The 14,964-nt window shown below is 34.9% G+C and overlaps 2 protein-coding genes across 6 annotated transcripts; one reads left to right on the plus strand and one right to left on the minus strand.

The window, feature by feature from the left end:
- Positions 1-63: 63 nt before the first annotated feature.
- On the plus strand, positions 64-3,438 carry LOC114381999. Of its 2 annotated transcripts, XM_028341228.1 has the most exons (5): positions 64-582; positions 671-1,771; positions 1,886-2,459; positions 2,530-3,028; positions 3,130-3,438. In XM_028341228.1, exons 3-5 carry the CDS (start codon positions 2,425-2,427, stop codon positions 3,223-3,225), a joined length of 630 nt encoding a protein of 209 aa, XP_028197029.1. In that variant the 5' UTR covers positions 64-582; positions 671-1,771; positions 1,886-2,424; the 3' UTR covers positions 3,226-3,438. The 2 variants fall into 2 exon arrangements, with proteins under 2 accessions (XP_028197029.1, XP_028197030.1); XM_028341229.1 differs by lacking the exon at positions 3,130-3,438 and having other exon boundaries at positions 69-582; positions 2,530-3,075.
- A 7,452-nt stretch (positions 3,439-10,890) lies between these two features.
- Positions 10,891-14,237, minus strand: LOC114382540 (metal-nicotianamine transporter YSL1-like). 4 transcript variants are annotated; one of them, XM_028342036.1, is made up of 7 exons: positions 14,118-14,237; positions 13,595-13,997; positions 13,348-13,520; positions 12,984-13,078; positions 12,610-12,744; positions 12,217-12,515; positions 10,891-12,118 (listed from the first exon to the last, which is right to left on the minus strand). In XM_028342036.1, exons 2-7 carry the CDS (start codon positions 13,968-13,970, stop codon positions 11,187-11,189), a joined length of 2,010 nt encoding a protein of 669 aa, XP_028197837.1. In that variant the 5' UTR covers positions 13,971-13,997; positions 14,118-14,237; the 3' UTR covers positions 10,891-11,186. The 4 variants fall into 4 exon arrangements, with proteins under 4 accessions (XP_028197837.1, XP_028197838.1, XP_028197839.1 ...); XM_028342037.1 differs by having other exon boundaries at positions 14,099-14,208; XM_028342038.1 differs by having other exon boundaries at positions 13,595-13,993; positions 14,118-14,200.
- Positions 14,238-14,964: the final 727 nt, after the last annotated feature.

A 14,964-nucleotide genomic window follows, 5' to 3' on the forward strand; every position in this document is an offset into this window, starting at 1 on the left:
GCTTCATAAGGAGGTTTATGATCCTTTCTTATTTTCGTTTATGATGCTTTGTTTTTATAGATGACATTGCATGTTGTTGTGTGATGTGCCTATGTTTGAGTTTGAGGTAGGTTTTTTATTTCCTAATATATGACAATGTTTGTGGTTTCTGATTGTGTAGAATGAATGACAATATAACTTTAGTATTGCACCATGGAGGAAGATTCACTCCACGTGCCAGTGATGGAAAGGTTGAATATATAGGCGGAGAATTTGACGTTTGGGAGGATATATCTACAGATTGCCTGAATGCATTTATCTTATATAAGAAGTATAGAAATATAGGAGAATGTTTTTGGTTGATTGATAAGGACTTAGATTTTAATCATGGGTTAAGGAGTTGTACAACTGATGGAGATATATTACACTTAGTTAGGGATGCTTTTGAAAATAAGAATGAGATAAATGTTTATTTTCATCATGAAGTAGATCCAATTTTAGAAGAAGTCCCACAGATGTTGTACTTGGAATGTGATCCAATTCCAAAAGCTGTTGAGAATGAGGATGATTTAGATGATGTACCTGTTGCTGGCCATGAGGAAGGTAAGTTTTAATTCATTTGTACTTGGTCCGACATGGTTACCATAAGTAATTAATATGATTAATTTTTACTTGATCACCATTGATGCAGATGTTGGTTGGTGCTGGTGAGAATGTTGGTGCTGGAGAGCAGAGGGATGTTGATGCTGGTGAGCAGAGAGATGTTGGTGGTGAAGAGAGAGATGTTGCTGATAGTGAGGAGGAAAAGGAAGTTGACAGTGATGAGTGGCTTATAAATTTCTCTTGTATGATGAATGAAGTTGAAGCTGAAGTTGAGACAGATGGTTATCATTCAGAGGAGCTTAATATCCCCATTAGTAGTGATGATGAAGATGAGGATGTTGAAGTTTATCCTCAATATAGTCAAAGTAGTGGAGTTGGTGAACAGAAGTTGGAATTAGGGATGGAGTTTGGTACTCTAGATGAATTTAAATCTGCCTTGAAGGAGTATAGCATATTGATAGGCAGGGAGTTCAAGTGGAAGAAGAATGATAAACAGAGGGCTAGAGCAAAATGCAAGAAGGCATTTTGTGATTGGGAAATCTACTGTGCAAAGAATGAAGTTAGAAACTCTTTTCAGATAAAGACATTCAAGCATAACCATAATTGCTGCAGAGAAGTGAACAACAAACAAGCAAATAGATAGTGGGTGGTCAGTAAACTTGAGGGCAAACTCTGAATGTAGTCAACCCTTAAATATGTTGAAGCTTTGGAACATTTCAAGCAAGAGTTTGGAGTGCACATTGAAGTTACAAAGATGTGGAGAGACATGAAAGAAGCAAAGCCACTAGTGGAAGGGAATGAGAGGAAACAATATGCCAAAGTATTTGATTATGCACATGAATTGTTGAGGAGCAATCCTGGATCAACAGTTAAGATCAACACAGTGCCAAGTCCAGGAGGTCCACCATAATTTCAGAGGCTATATATTTGTCTTGTTGGCTGTAAGAAGGGGTTTGTTGCTGGATGTAGACCATTCACAGGTCTAGATGGATGTTTCCTAAAGAGTGCATTTGGAGGAAACTTGCTCTCTGTTGTTGGGCTTGATGGCAATAACCACATCTTTGTTATTGCTTATGCTGTTGTGGACATTGAGAACAAAGACAATTGGAAATGGTTTTTAACTTTGTTGCATGAAGATCTTAGGGATTACATACAGAATGGGTGGAATTTCATGTCAAACATGCAAAAGGTATGACATGGTGTGATTTACAATTGTTATCATTAGTTAGGTATTTAATTGAAGTTAATGACATAAGTTAGGGACTAGTCCAGAAGTATTTACTACTTTGCTGCAATTTTTCAGGGACTTATCCCAGCTTTACAGGAAGTCATGCCTGGTGCACCTCATAGATTCTGTGTCTTGCATCTTTGAAAAAATTTTACAAAGCAATGGAAAAGCAAGGAACTTAAAGGAATTGTGTGGCAATGTGCAAAATCCACTACTGTTTCTGAGTTTAAAGGCCATATTGCCCATTTGAAGACAATCAACTGCCAGGCTTGGGAGTATTTGAATAAATGGCCCAAACAAGCATGGACAAAAGCCCACTTCAGTACAATACCCAAGGTGGACAATATATGCAACAACACTAGAATTCTGCAGTATAGATGCAAGCCTATTATCACAATGCTTGAAGAAATTATAAGTTATATCATGAGAACCATGGCTGCCTGCAAGGTTAAACTTTCTGGAAAGTTTGGACCATTATGTCCAGTGCAGTATAAAAGACTAGAAAAAGAATTTCATTTTGCTAATCAATGGACTCCCATTTGGTGTGGTGATAACATGGGCCTGAGATATGAGGTCCACATGTGGGGGAATAAGGTTGAGGTCAATTTAGCTGGATGGACATGCACTTGTGGAGTATGGCAACTAACAGGTTGTGTTCTTTATAGTTTTTTTTTTCATTCCTAACCTACATGTGTGCTAAATTTACAACTTTGATGTAGGGATGCCATGCCGACATGCCATTGCAACAATAACTCTCACAAAGGAGGGAAGCCTGAGGACATGTGTCATGAGTGGCTGTCAATAGAAGCTTATAATAAGACATACCAGCATTTTATTGAACCAGTCCAAGGACCACAATATTGGGCCCAGACACAATATACACACCCTGTTCCACCATATAAAAGGGTCCAAAGAGGAAGGCCAAAGAAAAATAGAAAGAGATCTGTAGATGAGGACAATGTCACAGGACATAAGCTAAAGAGGAAATTGGCTGAGTTTACATGTGGAAGGTGTGGCCAAACCAATCATAACATTAGAAGCTGTAAAAATATTGGAGTTCCTGTTAGGCCAAAGAAATATGTTGCACCATCAACTGCAAATGAGGATGACCACCTATTATCTCAAGATGAACAAGCTTTGAATGAGGCTGAAAAAGATCCGGTGGAGATTAATTTATCTCAGCCTCATTTGTCACAAGATAGTGACATGGAGTTGATGGTAAATATTTGTCACAACAAAGTAGTTTTATCTCAACCTAATTTGTTGCAGCACTCCATTTTTATATATTACAATTATTCATGTTTGGCATTTGCATGTAGGTCCCTGCAACTATTGTTCCACCAATAGCAAGGAATAAGCTAACCATAACAAGAGCCAAACAAAGGAAGATTGCTGATAAAGATGATGCAGTATAAAGAAAACTGAAGACCTATTTTTTGTTGCATTTTGAAGGTTGCTGAGTTTGAAGGTTGCTGATGAAGAAAACTGAAGAAGCATTTTTTGTTGCATTTTGATATTAGGATGTGTAGTTGTATATTTTGAAAGCTTCACTGGCATGTGAAATGATGTAAACATTATGGCCTACTGAACAATTGCTTCTAACTACCACCCTTTGGGATGTCAAACATTATGTGAAATTGATTTAATGTCATGTTTCTTCTCTTTCTTTTATAAATTATACACGGTGTTGGATTTGGAGTTGGAGTAGGACCACCTAGTTTAGTGCTACTTCAATAACTTCAAAAAGTTATACAACAATAAATTGTATTTAATAAACTGCAAATTTCAACAACAAATTTCACCAAGAAATTTCACCAACATATTATATTTAATTGAAATGGGTAATTGACAGTAGCAACAAATTACTTCCTACTACAAATTCTTCAGCAAAACAACAATTACAATATCAAAAGTTGCTATTACACATTTTACCTAAAATACATTCCCCCTAAAACTAACATTACAGTTAAAAATGAAAAACCTAACAACACAATGTTTGTTAAATTTCTTATTTTCTTCTGCAAAGCTTCAATTTGTAGCCTCAAATCAGCCACTACTATTGTTTCTCTTGAGACATAAGACAAATTAGAAAGTTGGTTTTCTTCTTCAACCCATTGAAAAAATTGACAGTTATCTAGGTCTATTTGGGGTAATGCACAAGTATAGAATAACCTTCCTGGGTTCCTCCTTGTTCTTATAGTTCGAATAGCTGCACGTCTTCCATGGTGTCATTGCCGAATGAAACTACCAAAAAGTGCACAACAACTGCCGCTTGCAGACATGGAGAAATCAAGTGAACAAGCAGCAGCGACTGAGCCTCAAAGTAGAAGAAGAAGAAGCGACTCAGCATGGGAAACCGGCAGCTTCGTAAACCCTAATTTATTTAGGGAAGAAGAAGAAGCAACCTTGCGTGAGAGAGAATTTATAGATGCAGACCTCAGTGCCACGTTGGACAGTCTACGTGGCACTGAATTGCCACCTATACACCTCACTAACGTCGTCATCTGATAATTTAATGATAGGGACTATTTTGCAAAACTTATGTAAAGTTAGGGACTATTATGAATTAAAATTTAAGTCAGGGACTAATATGCAAACTGGTTACAATCTCAGGGACTAAATTGCCTATTCACTCAAATTTCATTATGTATTTAGTGTAATAGACAAAAAGGAAGTACTGAGTGCGGCTACTATGTGATGCACTGGATGTCCACCATCATTTTAGGAACTTTTAGGAATAATTGGGAAGCGGTAAGTTTATTTCAAACAAAATCGATTTATTTATAAATTTGTATTACATTATTAACTTATTATGATTTATTTCATCATGCAATATTTTAACGATCCTAGACCATTGGAGGCAGAGAGATTAAAGGCATTGCGGATCCAGTGAGCACAGTTTTATCTCCGAGGTAGAGATCAGACCTAGGATTTAGGGACATTATCTTTAGCTTTAGTTTACTTTGGTTTAACATTTTTGACATTTTCTATGTAATATGAACATTGAATACATTTGATGATTGTTCTTTATGATAAATCAATTATTTGATGTTTATTATCATTAAAACTGCTTGAAAGCAGAATAAAATGTTTATTTGCTGTGAATTGGGCTTGAAATTGCATTTGACAGGGACAATTTTGGGTTTACTGTAAAAACAGAAAGTATATATATAAAAAAATACTTGAAAACTACATCGATTATTAACAAAAACCGGTGTTAATATGGTAAACAACATCGGTTATTTACAAAAACCGATGTCAACATGAACCTTAACATCGGTTGTAATAGAAAACCAATGTTAACGTTTGTATATTAACATCGGTTATTTGTGTATAACCGATGTCAGCGTTTGTATTTTAACATCGGTTATCTGTAAATAACCGATGTCAACGCTTTTATATTAACATCGGTTATCTACACATAATCGATGTTATACACAAAGAACTACACCAAATAAGTGTATGCATCATCGACGTTGACATCGGTTTTCTAGAAAAATCGATGTTAATGGAATATATTAACATCGGTTATCATAGGAAACCGATGTTAATATATTACATTAACATCGGTATTTCTAGAAAACTGATGTTAATATAACATATTAACATCGGTTTTACTGCAAAACCGATGTCAACGTTCATCATGCGTACACTTTTTTTGTTGTAGTTCATTGTGTTTAACATCGGGTATTTAGAGAACCGATGTTATCATATTTATGTTAACATTGGTTTTACAAAACCGATGTTAACATTGATACATTCAACGTTGGCACTTTCAACATCGGTTTTAGAGCCGATGTAGAATGTTCTAAATAACTGATGTTGAAAGTGTATTTTCTAATAGTGACACAATTTACATACTTATCAATTTAAAACATTCACAAGCTAAGTTGTTGTATATATTGTACAATTCAAGTTTTAAATATATATTCTTTTATTTTCTATGATATTTTTTAAAAGAAATTAATTTTATTATAATCTAGTTATTAATTAATTATGACTATGATTATTAGAATAACTAAACTATGAGCAACCCTACTTGAAATTGGTATGTACCATTGTAGGTGTCTTAACTCTTGTTGATGTAGCTCCATGTGGAGCTTGTAGGTCTTGGATCTTCTTCATCAATGGAGTCATTTGCTTCTTGAAGTTTCATGGCAGCGGAATGGAGAAGGAAAAAGATGATTGGAGAAGCCAATTCAAGGAGAAGATGAGTCTAGAAGAAGCTCACCACCATAGGAAGTCATGGATAAGAGCTTGAAGGTAAAAGAAGATGAATGGAGGGAGAGGGAGAAAAGGAGCACGGAATTTTGTGCCTCAAAAGAGGTCTGAACTTTGAAGTTTAATTTTCAAATGATAAAAGTTGAAAAAATACACACACATGACCTCTATTTATAGCCTAAGTGTCACACAAAATTGAACGAAAATTTAAATTTCTATTCAAATTTTACTTCAATTTGAAATTGAATTTGTGGAGTCAAATTTTAGAGCCAAAATTTCACTAATTATGATTAGTGAATTTTAGTTATGGTTCAACCCACTAATCCAAGATCAAGTTCAAGATTTTCCACTAAATGTGCTTAGGTGTCATGAGACATGTAAAGCATGAAGGACATGCACAAAGTATGGCTATATGATGTGGCAATGAGGTATAGCAAGCAAATGCTCACCTCCCCCTCTAAAATTTAATTGCATTGGGCTTCTCCCAATTCAATTAAATTTATTTCCAACCACACATCAAATATTCACTTAATGCATGTGAAATTATAAAATTACTCCTAATACAAAAACTAGTCTAGGTGCCCTAAAATACAAGGGCTGAAAAATCCTACATTTCTAGGGTACCTTACCTATATTATGGAGCCATAAATACAAGATCCAAAAATAATGAAACTTTAATCTAATATGTACAAAGATAAGCGGGCTCATACTTAGCCCATGGGTTCGAAATCTACCCTAAGACTCATGAAAACCCTAGTGATGCAATCCTCCCTAGGAAGGGACCAGTCACTAGAGCCATGAGCAATAGGCTCCAAGAGGATTGGGCTAGAGCTGCTGAAGAAGGCCTAGGGTTCTCATAAACCTTAGGGTAGATTTCTGAGCCCATGGGCCAAGGTTGGGTCCAATTATCTTTGTACATATTAGATTATGATGTCATTATATTTGGTCCTTGTATTTAGGGCTCCATAATATAGGTAGGGTACCCTAGAAATATAATATTTTTCAGTTATTGTATTTTAGGGCACCTAGACTAGTTTTTGTATTAGGGGTAGTTTTGTAATTTCACATGCACTAAGTGAATATTTGATGTGTGTGTTGGGAAATAAATTTAATTGAATTGGTAGAAGCTCAATCCAATTAAATTTTAGAGGGGGAGGTGAGCATTTGCTTACTACACCCCATTGCCACATCATATAGTCACACTTTGTGCATGTCTTTCATGCTTTACATGCCTCATGACGGCTAAGCACAATTAGTGGAGAATCTTGGAATTGATCTTAGATTAATGGGCTGAACCATAATTGAAATTCACAAATCATAATTAGTGAAATTTTGGCTCCAAAATTTGGCTCCACAAATTCAATTTCAAATTCAAGCGAAATCTCAATTCAAATTTCCCTTCAATTTTGTGTGACACTTAGGCTATAAATAGAGGTCATGTGTGTGCATTTTTTCAACTTTGATCATTTAAAAATTAAACTTCAGATTTCAGAGCTCTTTTAGAGCACAAAATTTTGTGCTCTTCTCTTCCTCTTCGTTCATTCATCTCCTTCTTCTTCCAAGCTCTTATCCATGGCCTCCTATGATGGCGAGCTTATTCTAGACTCATCTTCTCCTTGAAGTGGCGTCTCCTCTCTCTCTTCCTTCTTCATTCCACTGTCATTCATCTTCCAAGAAGCAAAGGAATCCATTGATGAAGAAGATCATAGGCCTACAGGCTCTAATGGAGCTTACATCACCTAGGGCCTTCTCTTGCATCTCTAGCCCAATCTTCTTGGAGTCTTCTATCCAATGCCCTTGCGGGGTAGGATTGCATCATTCCCTCCCCTTTGAAAAGGATTTGACCTCAAATCTCGAGGTTGTAGAAACTCTGGACTTTTTTCCTCAACACCTGTAAAAAGAACAAAAACATATGTATTCGTGGTATTTGGTATGTTGAAGTAAGGTAAGGTCTGAAAATTCATTTCTTGGGCATCTTCCCATGAAGGAACATGGTTCCTCACCAACTCAATGAGTGGTGCTACAAGTATAGAAAAATATGGGACAAACCTTTTGTAAAATTTTGTTAAGTCATGGAAGCCCCAAATTTTTCTTATACTTAGTGGAGTGGGCCACTCTGGAATGATCTTTATTCTCTTAGGGTTCATGGGAACCCCTTGATCACTATTTAAAAAATTAAGAAAAGTAATACAATAAAACATACCTTTGCTTCAACATACCTTTGCTCTAATACCACATGATGTAGCTTCATGTGGAGCTTGTAGGCCTTTGATCTTTTTAATCAATGGAGTCATTTGTTTCTTGAAGATCATGGCAGCGGAATGGAGAAGGAAGAAAGATGATTGAAGACGCTACTTCAAGGAGAAGATGAGTCAAGAAGAAGCTACCTCAAGGCTCATGAGAACCTTAGGGCCTTCTCTTGCTTCTCTGGCCTAATCTTCTTGGAGTCTTCTATCCAATGCCCTTGCAGGGTAGGATTGCATCAATTTATTTGACCGAGATTAACTACTATCAAATTGTTGAAGGATTTTTATTTATTTATTAATATTAGACAAAATTTAATAATGAAGTTTAATATTGTTCATTTCATTCTTTCCTATTTTGTAATAATATTTTCAACCCTTTTGTTTTATTGGTGGTAATAATACTTGCACCAAAGCAGGTTTTAAGGCATGAGGTAATGTCTATGATCCTCAATACAATATATTTCAAATTTTACTTTAAGTTGTTTGTAGCTGATTAATCATTTTGTTTAATGTTACAAAATATAAGATAGCTTTTTCTTGTCTGCTCCTGGTTTGTTTTAGGCAGTATCATGTAATAGCTTGGTATTTTTTATTTAATTGAAACATTGTGTTGAACTTGGTATTTTTTTCCATTTCTACAAAGTGGATCATTGTATACTTATAATAATGATAATCAACCATAGATTTGCCTTTAGATTGGTTAATTAAGATGATTTTGTGACAAAGATAAAGAAACTTCATTTCTTTGAACAATAAGAGAAAACAAACTAGGTAGAACACCTCAAATATATTTAATTGTTAAAAAAAATATATTCTAAAACGATTCTCTAAAATATATTTAATTTTTTTTAAAAAAAATTACATTCTAAGACGGTTCTCTGAAAAATCGTCTTACAATGTAAACATTCTAAGACGGTTGTCTGAATCCTCTCAAATATATTTGAATTTTTTAAAAAAATACATTCTAAGACAATTCTTTGAAAAATCATCTTAGAAAATCTACTCTTCTAAGACAGTTTTTAGCTAAGAACCGTTTTAAAAGGATACATTTTTCTAAAATGATTTTTATCGAACCATTGTAGAAAATGAAACTTTCTACGACGGTGGTTACGTCATTGGTAATAATCATCGTAGAAAGTATATTTTAACCGATGTAGAATAACCTTTTTCTAATAGTGAAAGAAGGAAGATATTTTGATAAAAATAGTATCAAATTTGAACCTGTGACTTGTTCAATTTTTTTTTTACTTTTTATTTCTTTTAAAAAATGAAAATTTATGAGTGGGTGACACATATATCCGGTGGATATGATTTTATTAATAGTAATATTTTCAATTTGAAATAAAAAAAGAGTAAAAAGATAAAAAAAAAAGATATTTTGATATAAAGAGATTTAAATTTGAATCGGACACTTATTCAATTTTTTATATTTTCTTTCTTTATTTGTTCTTAAAAATGAAAACTTATGAGAGGGCGAAACTTGTCTCAAATGGACATGATTTTATTAATAGTAATAAATAATAGATGGACGATAGATTTTGCTACGTTTCAAAATTTAAATATTGATTAGGTAGTTTCCAAAGAAAATATTGAAGAGATGGAAATTACAATTAGGGAGACTAGGGGGAGAACTTTAGTGACTGATTAAGTTAGATAAAACAGAACGCAAAAATGGAAGCCCAGTGCAAAAGCCTCCACTGTCATATGGTCATATGGGAATATGGACAAATGAAATGAAAACATAAGGGAGTTCAAAACCAAGAAATTAGGTGCCAACCTAGGGTTTGATTGTACTGCACAACCAAGATTGATGGCGGATGGATAATATGGCACATGTATAAGGAAAAAAGTATTACAGTCTACTAGAATAAAGAATAAATAGTAATCCTATAGAAGGATGACTACAATTTATGGATAAAGAAAACTAGAAGAGAAAACGATTCTTAGCTTCTTACATAACGAAGACATCTTCATTACTTAAATAGAAGCAAATATAGTTGTTGAAGATGGGACCCACTGTCTACAAATGAATCCTTTAGGCACTTTTGGTATATGTTTAGAAGTGGGTACTCTTACCTAATGAAGACACATTCATTACTGAATGTTAAGTGAGCGATTTTTTATAAGTTAAATTATTCAATAAGTCCTTCAACTATTTGACAAAATTCAATTAAGTACCCCATCTGTTTTTTTAATTGGATTCTTGAATCTATATTTATTTTTTTAGTTAAGTCCTTTTGCCTAACTGTTTTGATGAAAAATTAATTGCGAGTTTGTAGCATGATTATGGTAGAGTGAAGCTTAGTGAGGTTTATTAAAGAATACTCGGGATTGAGTGAACATGCAGATTTTAGAATACTAATTGAAGAACTTAATTAGGAAAAGAAGAACATAATTAAGACTGGTTTAAAAGTTGTAGAGGTAAAAATATTGAACTAAACATATATTTTGTGTAGACCTACAGAGGTTAACAATACTGGATTTTAGATCCTTGTCGTAAATTTTTTGTAATAGCAATTAGAAGAAAAACCCAATTAAAAGATAAATACAAATTCAAAAGACTTAATTAAAAAAATAGAAACCTAATTAAAAATATCAAATAATTCAACAACCTACCAATTAAATTAACTTTTTTATATCATAGACAACTTTTCAGCTCTCTTAATAAATCATTTGTTGACGTTTTACACAAATAAGTCGAATTAATTCTCTTCCCTTCCAAGAGATCAATAACAGGAACTGACTTTTGCTACGAATTAAGTTGTAGTAAGCAATAATACAATGTTCCAAAGCCCAATGACGAGACACTAGGAATATTTGTAGTATTCTATTTCTGGGGGTATGAGGTGGAACTGCAAACACTAACTAATCATGGCATTTATTGGTTTGATGTAGTTGATGATCAAGTTCTAGGAAGCAAGAAAATTCATGCAGATAGGAGGTTTAATTTTGGAAAGGGCGAGAATGGAAGCAGGGAGAGCCCAGAGGCCTTCCCCACAAATGAGTCCAGAGGCAGTTGCTGGAATCATGGCCTCAGCCTTCTTGGAGTTAAGCTTGTGCCACACGTAAACAACCAAAGTCCCAAGGGCCATATCAATGGCAAAGTAAGCACCAACAAGGAAGGGTATCGCCATTACCATGGGCAAAGGCATCCATTTCCCAATCTTCTTGGGGGAGAGGTCTCTGACCATGTTCACAGCCACCGCGAAAGCGAAGAACCCGTAACAGAGCTGCAAGCAGTGGTGGGGAAGTGCCGAGAAACCTTCGACGCCTAAGACTGCCATGTTTCTGTAAATGAGAGCATAGGGAGCCTTGAATTCCCCATGCGGGTTCCCCACATCGAACGCCTTGTAGAACAGAAAGAAGCTGAGGGGAGCTATTACACATCCCAACGCAGTGCCCACTAATTGGCATATGAACATTGCTTTAGGAGAAGTGCAGGTGTAATACGCAGTTTTGAAATCGAGCATCAGAGTGCAAGCCACGGAGACCACAGATTTAACCAGACCACAACCTACGAGTCCTGCCACCACCCCGTTGTCTCTCCCGCTCATAGCTGCTATAACAAAGAGTGCCACTTTGCCGTAATTGTGTGCCATGTTCATGTCGGTGAGGCCCGTTCCGTAAGCGTTACAGAATGCCAGGGATGGCGCTAAGATGTATGCGACCACCACGTAGAACCACTTCAGCTGAGGAAACATTTGTGGGATTACAATTATGGCTACCACCGACAAAACTATGTATCCGCCGGTTCCAATCCACATCGATATGTTGTCCCTCAGAAACACTTGTTTTTTTTTAAGCTCTTCACCGTTATCCCCCTGCTGATCACCGCTTACTGCTGCACCCACCAAATAGCCAAATTATATTTGAATTGAATGTAATATTTCATAACCAAATATGACCTCGAGAATGGCAAGTTCTGAATCCTTTTCTTACCATTTTTACGGTTCTTAATTTTTTCATGTACGCTAAGGATTGAGGAAACTAGAATCTTGACAAAGTTGTATAAGCCATCACCGAGGATGAGAGCAACTGTCAGGAAGACCTTGTAGCCATACAAGGCTTTCATGCTGCTCTCATCTAAATTGGTCGGGAACCAATCTCCCTTACGAAGATCAATGAGCGGCCATACCACTCCAAAAGATAGAACAGCTCCAAGGAGCAAAGACAAATTCACTAGGTGGGGGCAAATCATCCCTGCTCCCACATAAGTCATGTTAAAATCGAAATAGAATCTGTAAATTCAAACAAAAATATTAGTTATAGGTGCAACTCGAATGGAATGGAATGTAAGCATCCACTCCCAAGCAAACTTAAAATCATACATACGTTTGCTTCCAAGCTTTCAATCCAAAGGTAGGAAACTGCGCGAATCCGCAGCCCTGTGTCCCTGAGAAGAACCACTTGAAAAACCCCCACATGAAACTGATGGAAAAATACTTCAGGAACCCACCAACTTGCTTCCTGCAATCAACTCAATCATTATCTTTAATTAGGTTCAGAAATGACTAATTAGCAGGACAAAACTTATAATCCAGTTACTTAACTGTTTTCTGTGTTGATTTTCCATTCAGAATTGAAATTTTACTTTAATAACCTGTATTAAGTTCTATTTTAATTGGTGTAACAATATCAAAATTACAAATTATTATATCAATTTTATTCTAAATTTAAAAATTAAGAAAAAGAATTTTGATGTGTACTTGGCCATTTTGTCCCCCTGCGTGTGGAAACCATTGATGAGAACAGCTGTGGCCAAGCCACTAGGAAACGTCAACTTCAGGTCAACTATCATGATCTGCTCAAGAAGAAATAAGTGCCGGTCAAAATCAGCATGCCGCAGAGTTATTTGAGCTTCTCTATGAAATAAATCATAGTATTTACTAATACTAAGTTCTTCCATAGACAAACAATGTTCTTCTATCTATGTATCCGATCGATGTTTACTCTTTCTTTAATTTTGTTAACCTAAAAGGCATCCACGTGGTACACGTGGGATAATATAGATAGGATTTGAGCGGTGGATGAGAAAACTCCTACTAGAGAAGAGTAGTTAGTTTAGTATACCTTTCTGAGTGGAATCAAGATAAAGAGGCCAACAAAGCAAACCACAAAAAGGAAGGCAGTCATCCAAGCATATCCAGGATCTCTAACAGTATTTGGATTGTTACCCTCAGCCCCAACTCCAGACAACTCATACGTCTTCCTGTTTAATCCCAAAAGATAAGAAGCGAATCCTCCTGCATGCAAAAAATTAACACCATAATATATAATATATAATATCCATGGCATGGGAATTAATTAATATACATACCATGAACAGCAATGCTATAGCATGAGACAGCACAAGTCTGTATGATGGTGTTTTCTTGCCGGGTGAAGGGTTTGGAGATAAAACCAGCCTTTTGGAGAACTTTGTTCCAGCTTCGGACAAACAAGAAAGCAAGGAGGGCAGCAGAGGCATTGAAGTTAGGAACGATTCCAGCCGAGAGATTGAGCTTCATGGCTATTATGCTGTATATGATTCCAAGCACCATGCTCACCACCAACCCTCTCACTGTTATTTGCTCTTTCCATGGCTTTGACTCAGTATCTGCTACCTCTACCTGACTCTCCACCTCTTTCTCTTTCTCTATTTCTAATTTCTTCTCTTCTCCCCCCGTCTCCAAATTAGCTGGTGCGGACATCATCTATGTATATATGCTCTCCTACTCGATCTGCACACAACATATATACCAATGATTATTTCATTTTCATTGAATCAATTATTGATGCAGATTTATATCTCAACAACTTATGCAATATATATATATCTCAACTTAGTTATCTAAACTTGCTTTTTCGCTTCTAGCCTCGCCGATTGGTGTAGTTTGAAAGAAATTAGTAGAAAGAGATCCGATCCGCATGGCACAACTATTATATCGATTGGCGTACATACATTTATAGGGCCGGGTGAAGTTTCATAGCCTTAGTCACTTCCATGATTAGCTGCATGACAGTCTAATTACTAATTACAGTAACAATATTCACTCTTTGTCATGACTAATTCGTCTTCATTGCCTTCACAATTGTTGACTTGACATGATTTTTGGTTTATTCAAACTTTAAAAGAAATATTTATTTTAATAAAATAAATAAATTTTTTTTTTTAGTATTTTTATTTAAACTGTTTTTCCTTTAAAAAAATGTTTTGTTTGCTTATTTTGAGAAGAAAACTCTATCTTCTTATTAAATAAGTATTTTTTTAAATTACTTATTTTAATTTAAACAAACTGATTCATAATTATTAATTAATGATTTCTATTTGTTTCATTAATGGGTTAAAAATGTTAGGGTTGGGTAAACCCAATCCATATAAAAGACTTATTTACTAATGTTTATATAATACATATATAATTTTATTATTTAAAAAACTAATAAAATTTAATGAAGTGTCATATGAAGATGAAGATTAATAAGGACTATGGTGGTTCAGGATCACTAAATATTAAATAAGACACTTCATTAAATATTTCCTGTCACTTCACTAAAACAAAACCCCCCTATACATATAAATATTTACTTAGATTATTTGTTTTTTTTTTTTATGTGTCCATTCCAACTAAATGGTTTAACAAATTCTAACTAAATATTAGTAACTAATTATATATATATATATATATATATATATATATATATATATAT

The sequence above is a fragment of the Glycine soja genome, chromosome 13, assembly GCF_004193775.1.
Source record: "Glycine soja cultivar W05 chromosome 13, ASM419377v2, whole genome shotgun sequence".
Taxonomy (NCBI): domain Eukaryota; kingdom Viridiplantae; phylum Streptophyta; class Magnoliopsida; order Fabales; family Fabaceae; genus Glycine; species Glycine soja.